This window comes from Pleurodeles waltl, chromosome 4_1, assembly GCF_031143425.1.
Source record: "Pleurodeles waltl isolate 20211129_DDA chromosome 4_1, aPleWal1.hap1.20221129, whole genome shotgun sequence".
Taxonomy (NCBI): Eukaryota; Metazoa; Chordata; class Amphibia; order Caudata; family Salamandridae; genus Pleurodeles; species Pleurodeles waltl.
Genome location: NC_090442.1, coordinates 857,797,652 through 857,822,018, shown reverse-complemented (window position 1 = coordinate 857,822,018; position 24,367 = coordinate 857,797,652). Strand labels below are relative to the sequence as shown.

Here is a 24,367-nt window from a genome sequence, read left to right as displayed (position 1 = left end):
AACTTCCCAATTTTCAGTGTAGCCATTATGGATCTGTGGAGTTTGTGTTTGACAAACTCCCAGACCATATACTCTTATGACTACCTTGCACTTACAATGTCTAAGGTTTTGCTTAGACAATGTAGGGGCATAGTGCTCATGCATATATGCCCTCACCTGTGGTATAGTGCACTCTGCCTTAGGGCTGTAAGGCCTGCTAGAGGGGTGACTTACCTATGCCACAGTCAGTGTGAGGTTGGCATGGCACTCTGAGGGGAGTGCCATGTCGACAGTCATTTTCTCCCCACCAGCACACACAAGCTGTGAAGCAGTGTGCATGTGCTGAGTGAGGGGTCCCCAGGGTGGCATAAGACATGCTGCAGCCCTTAGAGACCTTCCCTGGCATCAGGGCCCTTGGTACCAGGGGTACCAGGTACGAGGGACTCACCTGAGTGCCAGGGTTGTGCCAATTGTGGAGACAAAGGTACAGTTTAGGGAAAGAACACTGGTGCTGGGGCCTGGTTAGCAGGGTCCCAGCACACTTTCAAATCATAACTTAGCATCAGCAAAGGCAAAAGGTTAGGGGGTAACCATGCCAAGGAGGCATTTCCTTACAGGGCCTTCTAGTAGTTTCTCATATGTGCTGTACCCTAGGTCATATCAGGCCACCTCAAACTGGAGCTGTGCCCCTAGGTAGTATGACCCCAAATGTGGCACTCTAAGACCTCTAAGCTCATAAGGACTCTGTAGCATGTCTATGCTAATTCTACTTCTTTTTCCCCACCATGCTATAATGATCATTAAAGACCTTAATTGCTTCAGCATCCCGCACGGTATAGGAAAGAGCATCTTAAGGGTAGCTATTCTGACAGTCAATACCAGAGTCAGTGAAGCCATACTCTTATGCAGGTCCACCAAAAACGGCAATAGGTCTATTTCTAGCTACCTATTTTCATCACTGGTAAGAAATATGCCCAGGCACCAGAATGAGTTGACATCCCAGGGTATAGCCATTTGCATTATTTCAGATTTGGAAACACACTGCAGGTGGAATTCTGCATACTTACTTTCAAACCGGTTTGCCTGACAAAGTGGTCTTGTTCAGTTAGTAGCAACCCCAAAGAGTGCCTCAGATCTGTCAGATACACCAGCAGATCATCTGAGTATAGAGATGCAACATGTCTTTACAACCTAGTGTCCATAACCTGCCTCAACATACACACCAGCAGCTCTAAAGTCAAGACAAAGTAAATATTTATTGAAGACATTTGGCAGAAGGGGTTTTTTAAACAGACATTTTTGCAGTGCAAAATAACACATTTCTTGGGTTCAGGTAATACAAGTCAAATGACAGAGAACCAAAACAGGTAATTTTACTTTTAAGCTTTGCCACATATGCTCTTCCTTTTAGAGAATGCTGAAACTATCGGAGAGAAAAAATATGTCAATGTTATATCATTAAAGAACAAGTTACATACAATCCGTAATGCTCTTTCTGATGGATACACACCACAGATTGATCCCCACCCTCTCTCCTCCCCAATTTTAGGAATGGATGTTTTTGCATCTAAAAGGTTACCAGTAATAGAGACCTACACACGAGGATTTCTTTCAAGGAGAACGTACAAAAGATTATATTGAGTTGACCCTTAAGCATTATTGTATCTAAAGAAGAGGAGTGTGTTGATTTTCAGGAAACAATTTAAGACTTTCCTGTTCACACGCAATCTCTATTTAGATTGTACTTGTTGGGGACAGGTCTATGTATGTTTCATTTTACACCAAAAGTCTATTTTTCTCTTCCTCCTTTTTTGATTCTGGATAGGAAAAGTTATCTTTCCCACCATGTTTCCTCAGAAGCGCCGGCACACTTCTTTTTGAAGTAGCTGTTTGCACTCTACAAATGTTTGAAATCAGTCAATTGATGTTGTACTGAATGGTCATTTTACTTTTGTGGGAGATAGAGGTTTTGGTGAGTTAGTTAAGGGGAGGAGCTCTGTGTCCATGTTCATGTGTGTGTACTTGAAGAACAAGTTACTTACCTTTGGTAATACATTATTTAGTAGAGACTATCTAGCAACAGATTGCTTACCTTTAGAATTTCCAGTCATCAGCTTGGCATCCAGAACTTTTTCTGAGAAATATCCCTGACGTTGGGTGGCTGACAAATTTGCCTCAAACTATAAGGTCCTGGAGGACCAAACGGGCAAAGTGCCCATCTTTGCAGACCCAATTGTCCAGGCAGTAGTGTTTGGCAAACGTGTGCAGAGACGCTCATGTTGCTGCATGACAGATGGCCAGGACTGGTAGACCTTTTGCTAAATCAGTGGTAACAGCTTTATCCCTGGTGGAATGAGATGTCAAGTCATCAGGGGGCTGCCTTTTGGCCACAGCATAGCAGATTTGTATGCAGAGAACGAGCCAGCGTGAAGTAGTTAATTTCTGTACTGCCCGACCTTTCTTTGCTCCTACATACCCCACAAAGAGTTGGTCATCCACCCGGAACTCTTTTGTGTGGTCAAGGTAGAACGACAACACTCTTTTTGGGTCGAGTCGATGGAGTTGCTCCTCTTCCTTAGAGAGATGCAGGGGAGCAAAAAAGGCGGGCAGGGTGATGTTCTGACCCAGGTAAAGTGTGAAGCACTACTTTGTCCAAAAACATGGTGAGATACGGAGGTTTGGATGAGAGAGCCTGCATCTCACTGACCCTCCTGGCCGATGTTTTACCCACTAAGAAGGCTGTCTTGATGGTGAGCAGCTGGAGGGGAAATTGTGCAGAAGGCCCAAAGGGAGCACATATGAGAAACCTGAGAACCAGGTTTCAGTCCCACTGAGGCATGATAAAGGGCGCAGGAGGAAACGTGTAGAAGCCCTTTAAGAAATCTAGTCACAATAGAAGACTTGAATAAAGAAGGCTTTTCGAGCAGCCGAAGAAAAGCTGATAATGCAGAAAGATATCCCTTGAGTGTGCCCAATGCAGGGCCATGCAGGGCAATGGACAAAATAAAGAGAAGGATATCTCAGAAAGAAGCAGAAAGGGGATCAACAGAGCTTTCTGTTCAATCAATGCAAAGCGTGTCCAATGGCAGGTATATACCATCTTGGTGGAGGGATGCCTGGCTGCCAGATTAACATTACAAACTTCGGGAGGAAGGTTGAATGCTGTCAACTGCCCCCACTCGATATTCAGGCATGAAGGCGCAGAGTTGATAGGTGCGGGTGGAGCACCCTCCCCTGCTACTGCAACAGAAGATCTTCCTGAAGGGGCAGTCTGATTGGAGGATCGATGCTCCTTTTCAGAAGCTCGGGATACCAGACTCTCTGTGCCCAGTCCGGAGCCACCAGGATTACTTGGGTCCGGTGTAGGAAACTAACCCCTTGTTTGCAGTACCCCCCACCTTTTGCCTATCTGATGCGAACTTGACTGAGTGCGTGCTGGGATCCTGATAACCAGGCCCCAGCATCAGTGTTCTTTCCCTAAACTGTACCATTGTTTCCACAATTGGTACACCACTGGGACATAGCTAAGACCCTTGTAAAAAGTACAAACGGTACCAAGGGCTCTGTGGCCAGAGAGGATCCTTAAGGGCTGCAGAATGTATTGTGCACCCTAAGAGACCCCACACCAAACACATGTACACTGCCATTGCAGGTTGTGTGTGGTGGTGAGGAGAAAAAAGTTAAGTCGACATGGTATCCCTCTCTGGATGCCATGCCCACAAACCACTGCCTACGGCATAGGTAACTTACCCCTCCAACAGGCCTTACAGCACTAAGGCAGGGTGCACTGTAACACAGGTGAGGGCATAGCTGCATGAGCAATATGCCCCTACAGTGTCTAAGTTCATTCGTAGACATTGTAAGTGCAGTGTGGCCATATTAAGTAGATGGGCTGGAAGTTTGTCATTACGAACTCCACAGCTCCATGATGGCTTCACTGAAGACAGGGAAGTTTGGTATCAAACTTCTCAGCACCATAAACCAACACTAATGCCAGTGTTGATTTATTGTCAAATGCACATAGAGGGTACCTTAGCTATGCCCTCTCCATATTTTACCCAACTCTTTGGTGCAGGAATGACGGAAACCAGAGACCTCTGATCGCTGCCTCTCCCAGATGGCTGCTTCATCCCAGAAGTGACTCATCTGTCACTACTATGAGATATGGTAGGGGAACGGAGAGTAGTCTGCCTCTGTAGGAAAGTGCCATCTTGCCTGGCATGCTACCACCATTTTCACTGTATGTATGTTTGTTTTTGCCCAGGTGTCACTGTGATCCTGCAGAGGTCAAAGATGAGCAAATTTAGCGTGGGTCCTATGGAGATAGGGGGTACTCGGAATCAGGCCTGTCTGAAGGTAAGTACCTGTGGCTCAGAGGGCAGACCAAGGGGGATTGAAGGAACACACCCCCTCAGCGGCACAGGGGCGGCCCGGTGCCAACAGGTAGTCGGGCTTCCAATGCTGGTCTATAAGGGGACCACAGGGCCACTCAGAGGCTGCAGGCGAGGTCCAGGGGGGTGTCTCGGGCACACCACCGGTTGGACAGGGAGGAGGGCTGCCTGCTGAATGTAGCTGCACCGTGTTTCAGTTTCTCCAAGGCCTGGGGGCTGCGGGTGCAGTGTGTCTTTAGGCATCGGATATCGTCATCCGAAGCTTTGCAGTCAGGGGGATCCTCTGGATTCCCTCTGCAGGCTTCGTCATGGAGGGGGGGAAGGTCAACCCAGAGTGGGCACTTACTCAGCACTGTCAGGGGATCCACTCTAGCTAGTTGGGCCACCTGGACACGGGCCGTGTGCAGAGTGGTTAGGACTCATGCATTCGGAGTGAGATGGGAGTCCTTAGTTGTTGGTTTCATCTTCGACAGGGCCGCTGTCTACGGAAGTTCTTGGTCCCTTTGAGTGCAGGGTAGTCCTTTGGAAATTGTTGGAGGTCGCTGGGACTGCTGGATGTGTTGCTGTTTTTTTGCAGGTTCTTTGAAGCTGGAGACAGGCCAGTAGGGCTGGGGCAAAAACAGTTGCAGTCTTCCCTCTCTGCTGGGGGTTTCAGCTTAGCAGTCCTTCTTCTTGTTAGATCGCCAGGAATCTGGTGAGCTGGGTTCAGGGAGGACCTTAAATCCTAGATTTAGGGACGTTTTAGGGGTCAGAGGGCAGTAGCCAATGGCTACTGTCCCTGAGGGTGGCCACACTATCTTTGTGCCCCCTCCGTTTGGGGAGGGGGGCACAAACCTAATCTCTATTGGTCCCTGTTCTACAAACCAAGATGAAGGATTCTGCAGGGAGGGGGTCACCTCAGCTCTAGACAACTTAGGAGGTGGTCCCGGCTGGCGTGGTCACTCCTCCCTGTTATCCCTAAGGCACTCACCCCGTGTGGTCAGAACTTGTCTGAAAGTGGCAGGCTGGCACAGACCCGTCAGTCCTACACCAGCAGTTTGGCTAACATACAGGGGGCATCTCTAAGATGCCATCTGTGTGCATTTCCCAACAAATCCCACACTGGCATCAGCGTGGCTTTCTGTGCTGAGACGTTTGACACCACACTTCCCTGTATTCAGTGAAGCCTTTATGGAGCTTTGGAGTTCGAAAACACAAACTCCCAGACCATATACTCAATATGGCTACACTGCACTTACAAAGTCTGAGATTGGACTTAGATACTGTAGGGACATATTGCTCATGCAGCTATGCCTTCACCTGTGGTATAGTGCACCCTGCCTTAGAGCTGTGAGGCCTGTTAGAGGTGTGACTTGCTTATGCCACAGACAGTGGTTTCTGTGCATGGCACACTGAGAGGGGTGCCATGTTGACGTTGTCTTTTTCTCCTCACCAGAACACACAGGCTGCAATGCAGTATACATGCAACTTCCGTGCTGGGTGAGGGGTCCCCTAGGGTGGCATAATACATGCTGTAGCCCTTAGAGACCTTCCCTGGCCACTGGGCCCTTGGTACCATGGGTACCTTTTACAAGGGACATAACTGTGTGCCAGGGTTGTGTCAATTGTGGAAACAACTGTACAGTTTTTGGGAAAGAACACTGATGCTGGGAACTGGTTAGCAACATCCCAGCACACTCTCAAAGTTGGCATCACCACTGGGTAAAAAGTAGAGGGGTAACCATGCCAACAGTAGCATTTTCCTACACAACAATCCCCCCCACCCCCCCAAAAAAAACAAATAAAGAGGACGAGACTTTCCACAAGAGTCTTCATTATCTAAGTGGAAGAACCTGGAAAGGCCATCTGCATTGGCATGGGCAGTCCAGGTCTTTGTTCCACTACAAAGTCCATTCCCTGGAGGGATATGGACCACCTCAAAAGTTTAGAGTTCTCATCTTTCATTTGCATTAGCCATCTGAGAGTTCTGTGGTCAGTTTGAACAACAAAGTGAGTACCAAACAAGTATGGTCTCAGCTTTTTCAGAGACCAAACCAGAGCAAAGGCATCCCTCTAAATGGCACATTAACGCTGCTTCTTCAGAAGTAACCTCCTGCTAATAAAAGCAATAGGCTGGTCAAGGCCATCCTCATTGGTTTGGGATAGGACTCCTCCTATCCCATGGTCAGAGGAATCTGTCTGCACAATGAACTGCCTAGAGTAATCTGGAGCTTTAAGAATGGTGCTGAGCCCATTGCTTCTTTCATGGTGTCAAAGGTCTTTTGACAGTCAAGGGTCCAGTTTACCTTCTTTGGCATCTTCTTTGAGGTCAGTTCAGTGAGTGGTGTCATGGTGGATCCACACCCCTTCAAAAAAACATCCTGTAATACCCAGTCAAGCCAAGGAATGCCCGGACTTGAGTTTGGGTTTTTGGAGCTTCCCAGTCCAGAATATTCCGGATCTTGGGTTGTAAAGGTGGCACTTGGCCTTCACCTACAAGATGGCCCAAGTATACAACTGTGCCCTGCCATATTTGGCACATAATTGCTTTAATAGAGAGGCCTGCTGATTGCAAGGCCTGCAAAACCTTCCCCAGGTGGACCAGGTGATCCTGCCAGCTGGAGCTAAAGCCAGCAATATAATCTAGATATTCTGCAATGAAGGACTCCAAGCCAGCAAGGACTTGATTCACCAACCTTTGGAAGGTGACAGGGGCATTCTTTAAGCCAAAGGGCATAACAGTATACTGAAAATGCCCATCAGGTGTAGAGAATGCTGTATTTTCTTTTGCTCCAGGTGTCATCCTAATTTGACAGTACCCTGCAGTTAAGTCAAAGGTACTTAGTAATTTGGCTGCACTCAACTTGTCTATTAATCCATCTGCTCTGGGTATAGGGTGTGCATCTGCCTTGGTGACAGAAGTGAGCCCTTTGTAGTCCACACAGAACCTCATTTCTCTCTTGTCATCTTTGGTGAGGTTTGGGGACCAAGACCACTGGGCTTGCCCAGGGACTGTCAGAGTGCTCTATTACCTCTAACGCCAGCATCTTGTGGACTTCCACTTCAATGCTCGGATTGCCTATAAATTGAGTTTTTGACAGGTGAACTGTCTCCTGTGTCCACATCATGGGTACACAGGTGTGTCTGACCAGGGGTCAAAGAGAAGAGCTCAGCATACTGCTGTAGGATTTGCCTGCAGTCAACTTGCTGTTTGGCAGGAGGATGTCTGAAAAGACAACTCAATCTACTGACCCATCCTTAGGGTCAGTTGAGAGGAGGTCAGGGAGAGGTTCACTCTCTGCTTCCTGATCATCATCAGTAACCCTCAGCATGGTTATGTCTGCCCTATCGTTGTAGAATTTCAGGCGGTTAACATGGACCACTTTCCTGGGGATACTGCTAGTGCCCAGGTCCACTAAGTAAGTGACCTGACACTTCTTTTCTAGGATTTGGTAAGGGCCCCTCCATCTGTCCTGAAGTGTCCTGGGAGCCACAGGCTCCAGAACCCAGACTTTCTCTCCTGGCTGGAATTCAGCCACTGCAGCCTTTAAGTCATACCACAACCTTTGGAGTAGCTTGCTGCCCTGGAGGCTTTTGGAGGCCTTTTCCATGTACTCAGCCATGCTAGAGCGGAGGCCAAGCACATAGTCCACCACATCTTGTTTAGGCTCATGGAGAGGTCTCTCTCAGCCTTCTTTAACAAGTGTCAGTGGTCCACCCTATAGGATTCCCAAACAGAAGCTCAAAGGGGGGAAACAATACTGCCTTCTGTGCCACCTCTCTGTAGGCGAAAAGCAGGCACGGCAGGAGGACATACTATCTCCTTCTGAGTTTTTCAGGGAGCCCCATGATCATGCCCTTCAATGTCTTGTTGAATCTCTCAAAAACTTTATTGGTTTGTGGATGGTATGGTGTGGTGAAATTGTGAGTCACTGCACACTCATTCCACGTGTATTTCAAGTAAGCTGACATGAAGTTTGTACTTCTGACAGAAACCAGCTCCTTAGGGAAACCCATTCTGGTAAAAATACCAATTTGGGCCTTGGCTACTGCAGCACCTGTAGTAGACCTAAGGGCAATTTCCTCAGGGTATCTGGTAGCATGGTCTACTACTACCAGTATGTACTGGTTCCCTGAGGCTCTGGGAAGTTCAAGTGGAACCACAATGTCCACACCAATCCTTTCATAGGGAACCCGCACCAAAGAGAGTGGAATGAGGGATGCCTTTGGAAGGCCACCTGTCTTGACACTATCTTGACAGGTGACACAGGAGCTACAAAACTCTTTCATTTACTGGGACATATTGGGCCAATAAAAGTGGCTTACAAGTCTGCTCCACATTTCGGTTTGTCCCAAATGCCAGCTAGAGGGATGGTATGGGCAAAGATAAGGGAAACTCTGTAAACTCCTGAGGTACTCTCCTAGTGGCAATAGGTTTGGGGTCTCTAGCCTCAGTGTAAAAGAGTCAATCCTCCCAATAGACTTTGTGGGAGCCATTGACATCTCCCTTCTCCTGTTCAGCAGCTTACCGTCTTAAGCCTTGAAGAACTGGAAAAGTAATTTGTCCCTTGCCCAGCTGTGCCCTTGTGGCTCCCCCTTGGCCTAAGAGCTCTACCTGATAAGGTTCCAGCTCCATGGACTCAGTTCCCACAGGGGATAAGACATCTTCCTGGGAAGAGAGGTCTTGTTTCTTTTGGTGTTCAGAGGCTGGTCCCCAGTCCTCTTACCTTTTCTCTTGGAAGGTTGGGACATTATTCAATGCTCCAACACTTCTTTTTCACCTTGTGCTCTTCTCTGGTCTCTGGTGTTCACACACACCAGTTCAGGGATTCCTAGCATGGCTGTATGGGTTTTGAGCTCTATCTCAGCCCAAGGCACTGGTACCTGTATCACTCAGAGCGTCTACCTTTGTCGTATTAATTAAGAGCTGATGCCTGTTGTAGGAGTCTGGCCTGGTTTGTAGTGGGTACTTTAGGTACTTACACCCTAAACCAGGTCCTGTTATCCCTTATTAGTGAAATGTAGTAATGTTCTAGCAGCTTAGGCTGATAGAGGTAGCTATAGCAGAGCAGCTTAGGCTGAAATAGGAGACATGCAAAGCTCCAGCAATACCACTTACAGTTAGACAGTACTTATACACAAGTAAAGACAATACTCAGTGTTCCAAAAATAAAGGTAGTTTATTTGAGTGACACAAGGCCAAAAATATCTTAGAGGCAATACTCCTTCTGGAGGGAAGTATTCTGCACAATATATACACTAGACACCAAAATAAGGTAAGTAATTAGACATAGGCAATGCTATTGAATGCAACAGAAGAAAATAGGTCTAGAGGCAACACAAACCATAAACTAAGAAAGTGGAATGTGAATCACAAATTTCCCCCTAGACAAGTGTAGTGAGTAGAGAATCGCTGGGAGAGTGAGAATACAGTAAAGGTAAGTAAATTACCCCACTGCAGAGCCCAGAAAAGCAGGAGTAAAGTACTGCAAGTTTCCTTAGGACACACTACACCTCGTTTTTGGGATTTTGCAGCAGCCAACCAAGTCTGCAAAGAACAACTGCTGGATTATTGGACCTGAAGACCTGCAAAGGAAGGGAAGCAAGTCCAGAAGTCGAAAGAAGTTCCAGGAAGGACAGGAGCCCCTGCCAACCCAGAAGAGGGTGCAAAAGAAGAGTCCCTGGTTAGTTGAAGACTGCAGAAATGCATCCTAGGAAGATGCCAGCAGGTTCCTGCATGATGCAAAAGATGTTCCACGGCGTGAAGATTGTTGCAGATGAGATTTCGTGTTGGAAGGCACCAACAAGCCTTGGCTACGTCAAAAGTGCATTTTTCATCAAGATGGCGCTGGATAGACCAAGGAGGGACCTGGGGGCTCAACTATGTGTGAGGAGGAAGAGGGGGCTCTCAGCACTTTAGAGAGCCCTCAGGATGCCAGCCAGCACCCTCAGAAGCCGCAGGATCTGGGTTCAAAGGAGGTGCAAAACGCAGTTGATGCAGCACAACAAAAGAAGGTCCCACGCCGCCGGAGAACAACTCAGCGAGTTGAGGGTCACAGGGTGAAATGCTAGGGACCTGGGCCAGGCGGTGCATGAAGGAATTTTTCAAAGAGTGCAATGAGGCCTCAGGAGGTGAAGAAGGCACAAAACACAGGGGTACCACGGTTCTCGGGGAAGGCAAGGTCTTACCTATTCCAAATTGTGTCAGCTGGACCTCAGGACAGTCTATGTTGATGGTGTCCACCCTCTGTGTCCTAAGGAGCACGCTCATCACCGTGAGAGGAGTCCCAGGGTAGCGGTCGCCGCCTTGGAAGGTGCTTGCTTGGAGCAGGGGAGTGACTCCATCACTCCACAGGAGATTTCTTCGGTCCTTCTGGTGCAAGATGAAGACAGGGAGTCCCCAGAGCATGCACACCATGGAAACTGTTGCAGTTGCTGACTTGGAGCTGATGTTGCTGAAGAAAAGTGTCCCTTGTAGACACTTTGTTGCAGTTACAGCATTTCTTGGAGCAGGCTGCGGTTGATCTGAGGTCAGAGGATGCTGAAGTTGTTGCAGAGGATTTCTGAAGTAAACTTGCAAGCAGAATCTGAAGAAAACCCACAGGAGAGACCCTAAATAGCCCTGAGAGGGGGATTGGCTACCTTATCAGGTACAGACCTATCAGCAGGGGTCTGTGATGTCACCTGCTGGCACTGGCCACTCAGAGCCCTCCAGAGTGCCCCCACACTTTGCAAAGCAAGATGGCTGAAGTCTGGGACACACTGGAGGAGCTCTGGGCACCACCCCTGGGGTGGTGATGTACAGGGGAGTGGTCACTCCCCTTTCCTTTGTCCAGTTTCCCGCCAGAGCAGGGGAGAAAGGGTCCCTGAACCGGTGTAGACTGCTTTATGCAAGGAGGGCACCATCTGTGCCCTTCAAAGCATTTCCAGAGGGTGTGGGAGGCTACCCCTCCCCAGCATGTAACACCTATTCCCGAAGAGAGAGGGTGTAACACCCTGCTCTCAGAGGAAATGTTTGGTCTGCCTTCCTGGGACTGGGCTGCCCAGACCCCAGGAGGGCAGGACCCTGTCTGTGAGGTGGCAGCAGCTATAGCTGCAGTGCAAGCCTCACAGAGCTGGTTTAGCAGTATTGGGGTTCCATGGTGGAGCCCTCCAGATGCATGGAATTGGCTCCCCAATACCAGATTTGGAATGGGGGGGACAATGCCATGATCTTAGACATGTTACATGGCCACATTCGGGGTTACCATTGTGAAGCTACATATAGGTATTGACCTATATGCAGTGCAGCATGTAATGGCGTCCCCGCACTCACAAAGTCCGGAGAAATGGCCCTGAACTATGTGGGGGCACCTTTGCTAGTGCAAGGGTGCCCTCACACTTAGTAACTTTGCACCTAACCTTCAGCAAGTGAAGGTTAGACATATAGGTGACTTATAAGTTACTTAAGTGCAGTGAAAATGGATGTGAAATAGTGTGTGCACTATTTCACGTAGGCTGCAGTGGCAGTCCTGTGTAAGGGTTTGTCCGAGCTCCCTATGGGTGGCAAAGGAAATGCTGCAGCCCATATGGATCTCCTGGAACCCCAATGCCCTGGGTACCTAGGTACCATATACTAGGGACTTAAAAGGGGGGTCCAGTATGCCAATTGAAATTGGTAAATGAAGTCACTGGCCTACAGTGACCAATTTAAAAGCAGAGAGAGCATAAACACTGAGGTTGTGGTTAGCAGAGCCTCAGTGACACAGTTAGGCACTACACAGGCATACACATTAGGCCACAAACTATGAGCACTGGGGTCCTGGCTAGCAGGATCCCAGTGAGACAGGCGAAACACAGTGACATATAGGTTTGTATCTATGAGCACTGAGGTCCAGGCTAGCAGGATCCCAGTGACACAGTAAAAACACACTGACACACACTTACAAACAGGTCAAAAGTGGGGTAATCATGTTAGAAAGTGGATACTTTCCTACACATGCCAGAAGTGGCATTTTCCAACAGTGAGCACCTATGGTTTTATCACCTTATACCAGGTCCGGTTATCTCCTATTAGTGAGGTGTAGGAAGTGTCTAGGAAGCCAGGGTTCTCTAGAGGTATCTGTGGATGAGCAGCCTAGATTTATCTAGGAGACATGCACAGCTTATGCAAAACCACTGTAGTCACACAGCATTTACACACACATGAAAGAACCACACAGTGTTACAAAAATAAAGGTATGTTATTATAGTAACACAAGTACTAAAATACTGAATAGGCAACACCCCAACTGAAGGTAAGTAAACACACTATTATGTACAGATTAGAAATCAGTGATTAGCATAAAGGCAATAGAAAACAGTGAAAGCAATAGACAATACTGAAGGCCTTCTACTATATACTAAGTGGAATGCAAAAGTCGGGCCCCAACCAAAGGAAGAGGAATCAGTAGAGAGAAGGTGGGGGAACTAGGAAACCCACAAGGTAAGTACCAGAGTGCACCCCAGTGACTAGGAGAAAAGAGTTAAGTATCTGGTTGTAGGAAGTTGGCTCTGTATATACTATTTCAAAGTAAGAAATAGTGTGCTCAGGGTCCAAGGGTTCCCCTTAGAGGTAAGATAGTGGCAGAATTAGATAATTCTAATGCTCTATTTTGTGGCAGTGTGGTCGAGCAGTAGGCTTATCAGAGGGTAGTGCTAAGCATTTGTTGTACACACACAGGCAATAAATAAGGAACACACTCAAAGACTTATTCCAGGCCAATAGGTTTTTATATTGAAAAATATTTTTTTTTAGTTTATTTTAAGAACCACAGGTTCCAGATTTGCAGTAAACACTTTAAATGCAAGGTACTTCACTTAGATACTTTAGGAACTTTGAATAAAAGCAATATCATATCAGTCTTTGTGAAAATGGCAATAAGCTATTTTCAAAGTGGACACAGGGCAAAAATCAGTTCCTGGGGGAGGTAAGTAAAGGTTAGATTAGGAGGTAAGTAAAACACTTACAAGTCTCAGTGCTGGGGCATAGGCAGCCCACCGTTGGGGGTTCAAGGCAACCCCAAAGTTACCACACCAGCAGCTCAAGGCCGGTCAGGTGCAGATGTCAAAGAGGTGCCCAAAACACATAGGCCCCTATGGAGTAGGGGTGCTCTGGTTTCAGTCTGCTAGCAGGTAAGTCCCTGCGTCCTTGGGGGACAGACCAGGGGGCGTTTGTAGAGCACGGGGGGGACATAAGTAGGCACACAAAACACATCCTCAGCGGCACGGGGCGGCCGGGTGCAGTGTGCAAAGCAGGTGTCGGGTTTCAGGTAGGAAACAATGGAGGGACCTGGGGGTCACTCTAGCGGTGCAGGCAGGCACAGAGAGGGCTTCCTGGGACAGCCACCACCTGGGCTAGGCAGAGGGTCATCTGGGGGTCACTCCTGCGTTGAAGTTCGGTTCCTTCAGGTCCTGGGGGCTGCGGGTGCAGTGTTGGTTCCAGGCGTCGGGTCCCTTGTTACAGGCAGTCGCAGTCAGGGGCATCCTCTGGATTCTCTCTGCAGGCGTCGCTGTGGGGGGTCGTCTCTGGTTACTCACGGGCTCGCAATCACCGGGGAATCCTCCCTGTAGTGTTTGTTCTCTGGATCTCGAGCCGGGGGTGTCGGGTGCAAAGTGTGAAGTCTCACGCTTCCGGCGGGAAACGTGCAGGCTTTAAAAGTTGCTTCTTTGTTGCAAAGAAGTAGCTGGTTTTGAACAGGGCCGCTGTTCACGGGAGTTTCTTGGTCCTGTAGTCCAGGGCAGTCCTCTGAGGCTTCAGAGGTCGCTGGTCCCTGTCGGATGTGTCACTGGTTGCAGGTTTTCGAAGTTGGAGACAGGCCGGTAGGGCAGGAGCCAAAGCAGTTGTCGTCTTCTTCCTTCTCTGCAGGCTTGTAGGTCAGCAGTCCTTCTTGTTTATTCACGTTGCAGAAATCTGATTTCCTGGGATCTGGGGTGCCTCTAAATACTGAATGTAGGGGTGTGTTTAGGTCTGAGAGGGCAGAAGCCAATGGTTACTGTCCTTGAGGGTGGCTACACCCTCTTTGTGCCTCCTCCCTGTGGGGAGGGGGGCACATCCCTAATCCTATTGGGGGAATCCTCCAAACTCAAGATGGAGGATTTCTAAAGGCAGGGGTCACCTCAGCTCAGGACACTTTAGGGGCTGTCCTGACTGGTGGGTGACTCCTCTTTGTTTTTCTCATTATCTCCTCCAGCCTTGCCGCCAAAAGTGGGGGCAGTGGCCGGAGGGGCGGGCATCTCCACTAGCTGAGATGCCCTGGGGTGCTGTAACAAAAGGGGTGAGCCATTGAGGCTCACCGCCAGGTGTTACAGTTCCTTCAGGGGGAGGTGAGAAGCACCTCCACCCAGTACAGCCTTTGTTCCTGGCCACAGAGTGACAAAGTGGCCAGCAACATGTCTGGTGTGTGGCTAGCTGGCAGAAACTGGTCAGCCCCACACTAGAAGTCGGATTGGTATTCAGGGGGCATCTCTAAGATGCCCTCTGGGTGTATGTTACAATACATTGCACACTGGCATCAGTGTGCATTTATTGTGCTGAGAAGTTTGATACCAGATTTCAGTGTAACCATTATGGAACTGTGGAGTTCGTCTTTGACAAACTCCCAGACCATATACTCTTGTGGCTACCCTGCACTTACAATGTCTAAGGTTTTGCTTAGACACTGTAGGGGCATAGTGCTCATGCACATATGCCCTCACCTGTGGTATAGTGCACCCTGCCTTAGTCCTGTAAGGCCTGCTAGAGGGGTGACTTACCTATGCCACAGGCAGTGTGAGGTTGGCATCGCACTCTGAGGGGAGTGCCATGTCGACTTAGTAATTTTCTCCCCACCAGTACACACAAGCTGAGAGGCAGTGTGCATGTGCTGAGTGAGGGGTCCCCAGGTTGGCATAATACATGCTGCAGCCCTTAGAGACCTTCCCTGGCATCAGGGCCCTTGGTACCAGTTACAAGGGACTTACCTGAGTGCCGGGGTTGTGCCAATTGTGGAGACAAAGGTACAGTTAAGGGAAAGAACACTGGTGCTGGGGCCTGGTTAGCAGGGTCCCAGCACACTTTCAAATCATACCTGTGGTATAGTGCACCCAGACTTACCTATGCCACAGGCAGTGTGAGGTTGGCATGGCACTCTGAGTGGAGTGCCATGTAGACTTAGGGGGTCATTCTGACCGCGGCGGACGGCGGTCGCCGCCCGCCAAGCGGTTCCCGCCGAAAGACCGCTCCACGGTCAAAAGACCGCGGCGGTCATTCTGGCTTTCCCACTGGGCCGGCGGGCGACCGCCGAAAGTCCGCCCGCCAGCCCAGCGGGAAAGACCCTTCCCACGAGGACGCCGGCTCAGAATGGAGCCGGCGGAGTGGGAAGGTGCGACGGGTGCAGTTGCACCCGTCGCGAATTTCAGTGCCTGCAAAGCAGACACTGATATTCTTTGTGGGGCCCCCAGGGGCCCCGCGGCACCCCCTACCGCCATCCTGTTCCTGGCGGGAGAACCGCCAGGAACCGGATGGCGGTAGGGGGTGTCAGAATCCCCATGGCGGCGGAGCGCGCTCCGCCGCCATGGAGGATTCTCAAGGGCAGCGGGAAGTCGGCGGTACACCGCCGACTTTCCGTTTCTGGCCGCGGCTGAACCGCCGCGGTCAGAATGCCCAGCGGTGCACCGCCAGCCTGTTGGCGGTGCTACCGCCGACCTCCGCCATGGCGGTAATTACCGCCAGGGTCAGAATGACCCCCTTAGTCTTTTTCTCCCCACCAGCACACACAAGCTGTGAGGCAGTGTGCATGTGCTGTGTGAGGGGTCCCCAGGGTGGCATAAGACATGCTGCAGCCCTTAGAGACCTTCCCTGGCATCAGGGCCCTTAGTACCAGGGGTACCAGTTACAAGGGACTTACCTGAGTGCTAGGGTTGTGCCAACTGTGGAGACAAAGGTACAGTTTAGGGAAAGAACACTGGTGCTGGGGCCTGGTTAGCAGGGTCCCAGCACACTTTCAAATCAAAACTTAGCATCAGCAAAAGCAAAAAGTTAGGGGGTAACAATGCCAAGGAGGCATTTCCTCACACTGGATTTCCCCAAACCCATCAAAAGGACTTCAGAAGAGGATAATGCAAGACCCAGGAAAGACTGCAAGAAACCAAAGGTGTAAAAGAAGGGGACCGAGTACAGTTCACGTTGGAGTGTCCGGTAGTGACAGGAGCCACTACCCACCCGTCTGTGGATGCAGGACCAAGTCGACGGTGAACGAAGACAGTCAGTATTGCAGCACTGGAGCAGCTGAAGAGCTCCTGAAGTGATGCAGTCGACGTCTCACACAGAAAGAAGGATTATAGTCAGTCAGTGGTGTGGAAAAAACACTAACAAGCCTTGGCAAAAGCAAATGTTTTGGAAGAAAAATGCAGAGCTGAACGGGACAGCAAGGTCCAGGGTACTCAACCCATGGAGGGGAGTCCCAGGTGAGGATAGTCACAGGAAGAGGAGGCAGCCCCCACAGGCAGCAAGCACAGGAGTCGCGGTGAGGCCCACGCAGCACACTTGGAACAAGTCCCACATCACAGAAGCAGCACGCAAAGAGTTGTGCTTCACAGGAAAGAGTGCTGGGGGGGATGGGGCTACACGGAGCCTCAAGATCCCTTGGAGGACATGCCAACAAGCCTTGGTAGTTGCAAGGGATGCAGTGCATGGGGGTTCTATCCTGTGTGGGGAAGCAAGGACTTACTGTCTCCAAAGTTGGACACCTGGCAGAGAGCACCAAGGGGACCACTCCAGACCACCAACCGTGATGCAGGACCCTCGCAGCCGGTCGTCATTGCAGTTGGTGCCTGTGGTTGCAGGGGAGTGACTCCTTCACTCCAAGGTAGATTCCTTCTTGCTTCTCGTGCACACTGAAGACTTGTCGCCTTCAGAGGATGCACAGCCGGGGAAATGTTGCAGTTATTGGAAGGAACAGTGGAAACAATGTTGTAAGCAGAGTCGTCCCTGTGGATACAGATTGTTGGTTCCTGAAGGGTCCAGTTGCAGTTCCAGTGGCCAGAAGGTGAAGTAAACGTTCCAGAGGAATCCTGCTGGAACCATGCACGTCAAATCTGAGGGCCCACCCGAGAGGGAGACCCTGAACAGCCCTGGAAGGGAGATTGGCCACTGAGAAGGGTGACCATCTATAAGGAAGGTCTGTGACGTCACCTGCCTGACCTGGCCACTAAGATGCTCCCAGGGGCCCCTGCCTTGAATTCAAGATGGCTGAATCAAGTGGCCACCTGAAGGAGCTCTGGGTACCAAACCTAGAGTGGTGATGGACAGGGGAGTGGTCACTCCCCTTTCCATTGTCCAGTGTTGCAGCAGAGCAGGGACTAGGGGTCCTTGGACTGGTGTAAACCGGTTTATGCAAGGAGAGCACCAAGTGTGCCCTTTAAAGCATACTGGTGGCTTGGGGAGGCTACCTTTCCCAAGTCCTGTAACACTTATTTCCAAAGTGAGAGGGTGTTGCCACCTTCTCCCAAAGGAAATTGTTTCTTCTGCCTTCCTGGGCTTGAGCTGGTCAAGCAGCAGGAAGGCAGAAACTTGTCTGTAGAATGGAAGCAGCACGGGCTGCCTGGAAAACCCTGCAAACTAGTAGGTGCAACGCTGGGAGTCCTCTAAGGAACCCTCAGAGTGCATGGAATCATACAACCAATACTGCAACACTATTAGGGTATCATCCCGACATGTTTCATACCAAAGGTTCGTAGTTACAATTAGGTAGCTGGACACAGGTAGTGGCCTGAGTCCAGTACACACATAAAAAATGGTGTCACCGCACTTATGAAGTCGAGGAAAATTGAGCTGGAGTTCATAGGGGCACCTCTGCTCATGCAGGGGTGCCCTCGCAAACAGGTACCTGCACCCTGCCATCTGGGCTAGGAGGGACTGTCATACGAGAGACTTACAGTGAACTGGTGCAATAACCTTTAGTGAAATGGTGCATGCACCTTTTCATGCAGGCAGCAATGGCAGGCCTGCAGATTCATTTTGCATGGGCTCCCATGGGTGGCATAATACATACTGCAGCCCATGAGGAACACCTGGTGTCCCAATGCCCTGGGTACCTAGGTAACTGGGGGTACCAATATGCCAATTGTGGGGTGTACCAAGTCAGAAGTAACCACATTTAGGGGGAGAGAGAGAGAGCACAGTCACTGGGGTCTTGATTAGCAGGATCCCATGGAACACAGTCAAAACACACTGCCAGCTGGTTAAACCTGCCAAAAAGAGGGTACTTTCTACAGGCAAGGCTCGCGTATCCAGGGAGGTTCTGGAGTCCTTTTGGAGATTTCTTCTGGACAGGGCCGCTGTCCTCTGGAGTTCTTGGTCCTCTGCTGAGCAGGCAGTGCGCTGGGGGTTTGTAGAGGTTGCTGGTCCTGCAGGATACGTCGCCTTTTTGGGGCAGTAGTCTTTGAAGCTGCAGACAGGCCGGTAGGGCTGGGGCCAAGTCAGTTGTTGTGTGGAATCTTCACTGTTTAAGTCGGCTTAGCAGTCCTTTCTTCTTTCCTGTTGAGGTCGCTAGGAATCTGGTGAGTAAGGCGCAGGGGTGCCCCTACTAGATTTTGCTGTGTTACAAGGGTCAGAAGCAGTACCCAGTGGCTACTGTCCCTGAGGGTGGCTACACCCTTCCTTTGCCCACTCCCTTTGGGGAGTGGGGAAAATTCTTATCCCTATTGGTCGCTTTCCTCCAAACCAAAATGGAGTATTTTGCAAGGAGGGGGATCACTTCAGCTCCGGACACCTTAGGGGTGGTCCTAGCTGGAGTGGTCACTCCTCCTTGTTTTACCTAATTTTCCTGCCGGACCCGCCGACAAAAGTGGGGCTGCTCCAGACGAGGGGGCAGGCATCTCTACTAGCTGGAGTGCCCTGGGGCACTGTAACAGGAGGCCTGAGCCTTTGAGGCTCACCGTCAAATGTTACAGTTCCTGCAGGGAGGAGGTTTGAAGCACCTCCACCCAGAGCAGGCTTTATCCAGCTACATAATGGTAACTCCGAACCAGGGCATGTTTGGTATCGAGCATGTCGGAATCATACCCCAATACTAATGCCAGTATTTGTTGTATGATTCCATGCACTCTGGGGGCTCCTCAGAGGACACCCAATATTGCTCCTACAAGTCTTCTAGGGTTTCCCAGGCAGCCCACGCTGCTGCCACCCCTCAGAAAGATATCTGTCCTCCTACTGCTTGACCAGCTCAAGCAGGGGAAGACAGAACAGAGGATTTCCTATGGCAGAGGGAGGCGACAACCTCTCCCTAGAAAATAGGTATTACAAGGAATGGGAGGGGTAGCCTCCCAAACCCACCACTTTGCTCTGAAGGGCACATTTGTTGCCCTCCTTGCATAAACCAGTTTGAACCAGTCCAATGACCCCTGGTCCCTGCTCTGGCGGGAAACTGGACAAAGGAAAGGAGAGTGACAAGTCCCCTGTCCATCACCACCCCAGGGGTGGTGCCCAGAGCTACTCCAAGGGCCACTTGATTCTGCCATCTTGAAACCAAGATGTGCAGAGTCCCATCGGAGCATCTGAGTGGCCAGGTCAGGCTGGTGACATCAGAGACCCCTCCTTAAATGTGGTCATGGTGCAAGGAGACCAAACCCCCTTTTAGGGCTATTCAGGGACTCCTTTGCGGGTCCCCAGATCCGACGCGCAAAACTCCACCAGGACTCATTGTTTAATTCTACTTCTGGCCACTGGAACCACAACTGGACTCTTCAGGAACCGACAAGACTGCAACTCCCGAGATGACCTCACCTTGCAACATTGTTTCTCTGACTACTTCAACATTTCCCCGGCTGTGCATCCTCTGGGGTCGGCGAGACTTCAACCTGCACTAAGAAGCAAGAAGCAATCTCCTTTGGAGTGAAGGAGTCACTTCCCTGCATATGCAGGCACCTACAGCACCGACGTCCGCCTGCGTTTATCTGCTCTCTGCTGGAACTGCGTGGATCCTGCATCACAGGAGGTGGTCTGGAGTGGTCCCCTTGGTCCTCTCTGCCCACTGTCCAACTTGGGAGACGGTGAACCCTTGCCTCTCCTTGTAGGACAGTACCCCTTTGCACCACGACTCTTGCAACAACCAACATTTGTTGTCTCCTGCTCCAAGGGATCTTCAAGCTCACGAGTAACCCTGGCCTTCCACACTTTATCCTGCCAAGAACAGTCTCCTCTTTGCTGCTCCAGTGACGTGGGGCTCCTCTTCAGGTGTGCTGATTGGGCCTCAATGCAATTTACTGTGCCTGCTGTCAGTGGGTTGCCTGTGGGGGCTGTGACTTCTTCTGCTGGCTCTGCCGACGGTCAGCCTATACTCCCCTCCTAGGGTCAAGTCCCATGGACCCCACTGGTCCTCTTCAGCCTTACAACTCTTCTTTTGTTTCTTCTTGCATTTGCCAAGGCTTGTTGGTGGTTCTCCTAACCACTAACCATCTGCAACCCGACGACCGACGTGGGACACCAACTGCACCACTCCAAGGACTCCTCCTCAGCTCCCTGGCTCCACAGCTGGTCTTCTCCTTCCCATGATGACCCAAATCCTCATCCACGGAAGGGTGGGTAGTGGCTCCTGCCCTAACTGGGCACTCCACTGTGGACTGGACTCTGTCCCCTTCTTTTGCAGGTCCTCTTCTTCCAGAATCCACCTTTGGTTCCTTATAGTCTTGTCCTGTTCTCGCACAATCCATTTTCTAAGTCCTCTTCTTAGTCCTTGGGAAAACCAGGTACTTACCTCTGCTCTCCTAGTCACTGGGGGTCACTTAGGTACTCACCTGTTGGAGCCCAGTCCAGCGACATGGCACGATGGCAGGCACTACACGGCTTAAACCCATCTTCCTCAAAGTCATCCTTCACACAGATGAAAAATACTTAACAAAAAGGGCAAAAAAGGCCTGTCAAAAATGACAGTGGGATAGCTCTATCCGATCTTCACTTAACCAGTGAGGAAGGAAAGGAAAAGTACTGATGCTGGCACACCTGGGTGGTACCTTCATAGGGGACCCTGACTTCATAGATGGTTCCAACGACGGTGACGACGCCACGTGGATCCGAACGACTCCACCCAATGGCGCACGCAGGGTTATTGCTCAGCAAATATTCCTGATTCCAAGCTGACACCTAGAAATTCTAAAGGTAAGGAATCTGCAGCTAAAGGTCGCTATAAGATCACCTTGTGTAGAGAGGTAACTACAGGGAGTGCAGAATTATTAGGCAAATGAGTATTTTGACCACATCATCCTCTTTATGCATGTTGTCTTACTCCAAGCTGTATAGGCTCAAAAGCCTACTACCAATTAAGCATATTAGGTGATGTGCATCTCTGTAATGAGAAGGGGTGTGGTCTATTGACATCAACACCCTATATCAGGTGTGCATAATTATTAGGCAACTTCCTTTCCTTTGGCAAAATGGGTCAAAAGAAGGACTTGACAGGCTCAGAAAAGTCAAAAATAGTGAGATATCTTGCAGAGGGATGCAGCACTCTTAAAATTGCAAAGCTTCTGAAGCGTGATCATCGAACAATCAAGCGTTTCATTCAAAATAGTCAACAGGGTCGCAAGAAGCGTGTGGAAAAACCAAGGCGCAAAATAACTGACCATGAACTGAGAAAAGTCAAGCGTGCAGCTGCCACGATGCCACTTGCCACCAGTTTGGCCATATTTCAGAGCTGCAACATCACTGGAGTGCCCAAAAGCACAAGGTGTGCAATACTCAGAGACATGGCCAAGGTAAGAAAGGCTGAAAGACGACCACCACTGAACAAGACACACAAGCTGAAACGTCAAGACTGGGCCAAGAAATATCTCAAGACTGATTTTTCTAAGGTTTTATGGACTGATGAAATGAGAGTGAGTCTTGATGGGCCAGATGGATGGGCCCGTGGCTGGATTGGTAAAGGGCAGAGAGCTCCAGTCCGACTCAGACGCCAGCAAGGTGGAGGTGGAGTACTGGTTTGGGCTGGTATCATCAAAGATGAGATTGTGGGGCCTTTTCGGGTTGAGGATGGAGTCAAGCTCAACTCCCAGTCCTACTGCCAGTTCCTGGAAGACACCTTCTTCAAGCAGTGGTACAGGAAGAAGTCTGCATCCTTCAAGAAAAACATGATTTTCATGCAGGACAATGCTCCATCACACGCGTCCAAGTACTCCACAGCGTGGCTGGCAAGAAAGGGTATAATAGAAGGAAATCTAATGACATGGCCTCCTTGTTCACCTGATCTGAACCCCATTGAGAACCTGTGGTCCATCATCAAATGTGAGATTTACAAGGAGGGAAAACAGTACACCTCTCTGAACAGTGTCTGGGAGGCTGTGGTTGCTGCTGCACGCAATGTTGATGGTGAACAGATCAAAACACTGACAGAATCCATGGATGGCAGGCTTTTGAGTGTCCTTGCACAGACAGGTGGCTATATTGGTCACTGATTTGTTTTTGTTTTGTTTTTGAATGTCAGAAATGTATATTTGTGAATGTTGAGATGTTATATTGGTTTCACTGGTAATAATAAATAATTGAAATGGGTATATATTTTGTTTTGTTAAGTTGCCTAATAATTATGCACAGTAATAGTCACCTGCACACACAGATATCCCCCTAACATAGCTAAAACTAAAAACAAACTACAAACTACTTCCAAAAATATTCAGCTTTGATATTAATGAGTTTTTTGGGTTCATTGAGAACATGGTTGTTGTTCAATAATAAAATTAATCCTCAAAAATACTACTTGCCTAATAATTCTGCACTCCCTGTATAGGAAGTACTGCATCGTCCCTTTGCATAGGCCTAGGCAGTGTAAAACAAAGTGTAAGATGCCATGTGTCATTTGTTTTGCTCTTTCATGTCTATGTTGTCAATTGTTTTATTAACCGAGTGATGCAATTGGTAGTGCCTGACAATATGAGAGGTTTAAAAGTGGTGCACATGCTGAAGTAGGACTGGGGCAGAATCATGCATTCGTATATGCTTGGCATATGTTGAAGTTCAATTTACATTGTTACTTGCCTGTTCTTTTAGGTCCTGAATGTCACGCTCCAGTTTCTTTTCATACTCAGTTGATTTGCGTAACAGTAATTTCAGATCTTCAATGCTTTCATTTTTCTTTATTAGATCAGTTTCCATCTCCTTCATTTTAGCTTCATACTTCCTGTCAACGAGCAAATAGATTTTAATGTGAAATAAATGCTCCTAGGTTTAGCAAATACGAAAACAAATGGTTATTTTTACTTGCCCTGGCATCAACGCATTAAATGGGAATTGTAGCTTATTTCGAGAAGTGCACACCCTTTAAGATGATAGAGGCAGTTTGGTCAATCTTTTTCTCACGTGTCAGTCAGACTCGATGTCTTTTTCACTTTACTTTCATAACAAAAAAAAGAGATCACTCCCTACACGTTCCTCTTCATGATAACCCTCCGTCAAGTGAAGGTGCATCCTAAGAGACTGCAGAAGTCAAGGCGCCTGGAGTCACCTATGAGTCTGTGATTTAGCAAAGGCTTAGTGGGCCCTACTGCAAGCAAGGAAAATGTGTCCATTGCCCCCAGTTGCATAGTAAATAAAGTATATTTGTAATTGTGGTGCAGTGGGACCCTAAATGATCTGGGCCTGGCTCCACTGTGCCTGCTGCACTACACATAGCAACACCCCTGTTATGAAGCTCACGCTCCTAGTGCAAGCAATAAGCAATGGCAGAAGCATTACTTTCACATAAACATTTAAAATATATATTCAGATAAGAGTGTGGCATAAAGTCAGATTTAGGCCTTACAAATGTTCCTCATTTGCCATTATGGAAAAAGAGGTATGGTTACCCAGTTGTCTTCAGTCTAAGTGCTGTTAAAATAGAGCATAATGGTCTCCACATGTCTAAGGAAGGGGATCAACATTTCCTTGCTACATTTAGCCACTTCTAACTCATAAAACTACACAACGAAGCAGAGAAAAGCAGAGACAATGGGGACTGGGTGACCTATCTAGGACCAGTGACAGGCCAGCT

The 24,367-nt window shown here is 49.1% G+C and overlaps 1 protein-coding gene across 2 annotated transcripts in view; it reads right to left on the bottom strand.

The window, feature by feature from the left end:
- The window catches only part of CEP290 (centrosomal protein 290), a 1,276,764-nt gene that overhangs the window by 125,277 nt on the left and 1,127,120 nt on the right, over positions 1–24,367 (bottom strand). For both annotated transcript variants that reach the window (XM_069229617.1, XM_069229618.1), the window contains one exon: positions 23,377–23,518. In XM_069229617.1, coding sequence (XP_069085718.1) covers positions 23,377–23,518 — 142 coding nt within the window. The remainder of the gene's footprint in view (positions 1–23,376; positions 23,519–24,367) is intronic.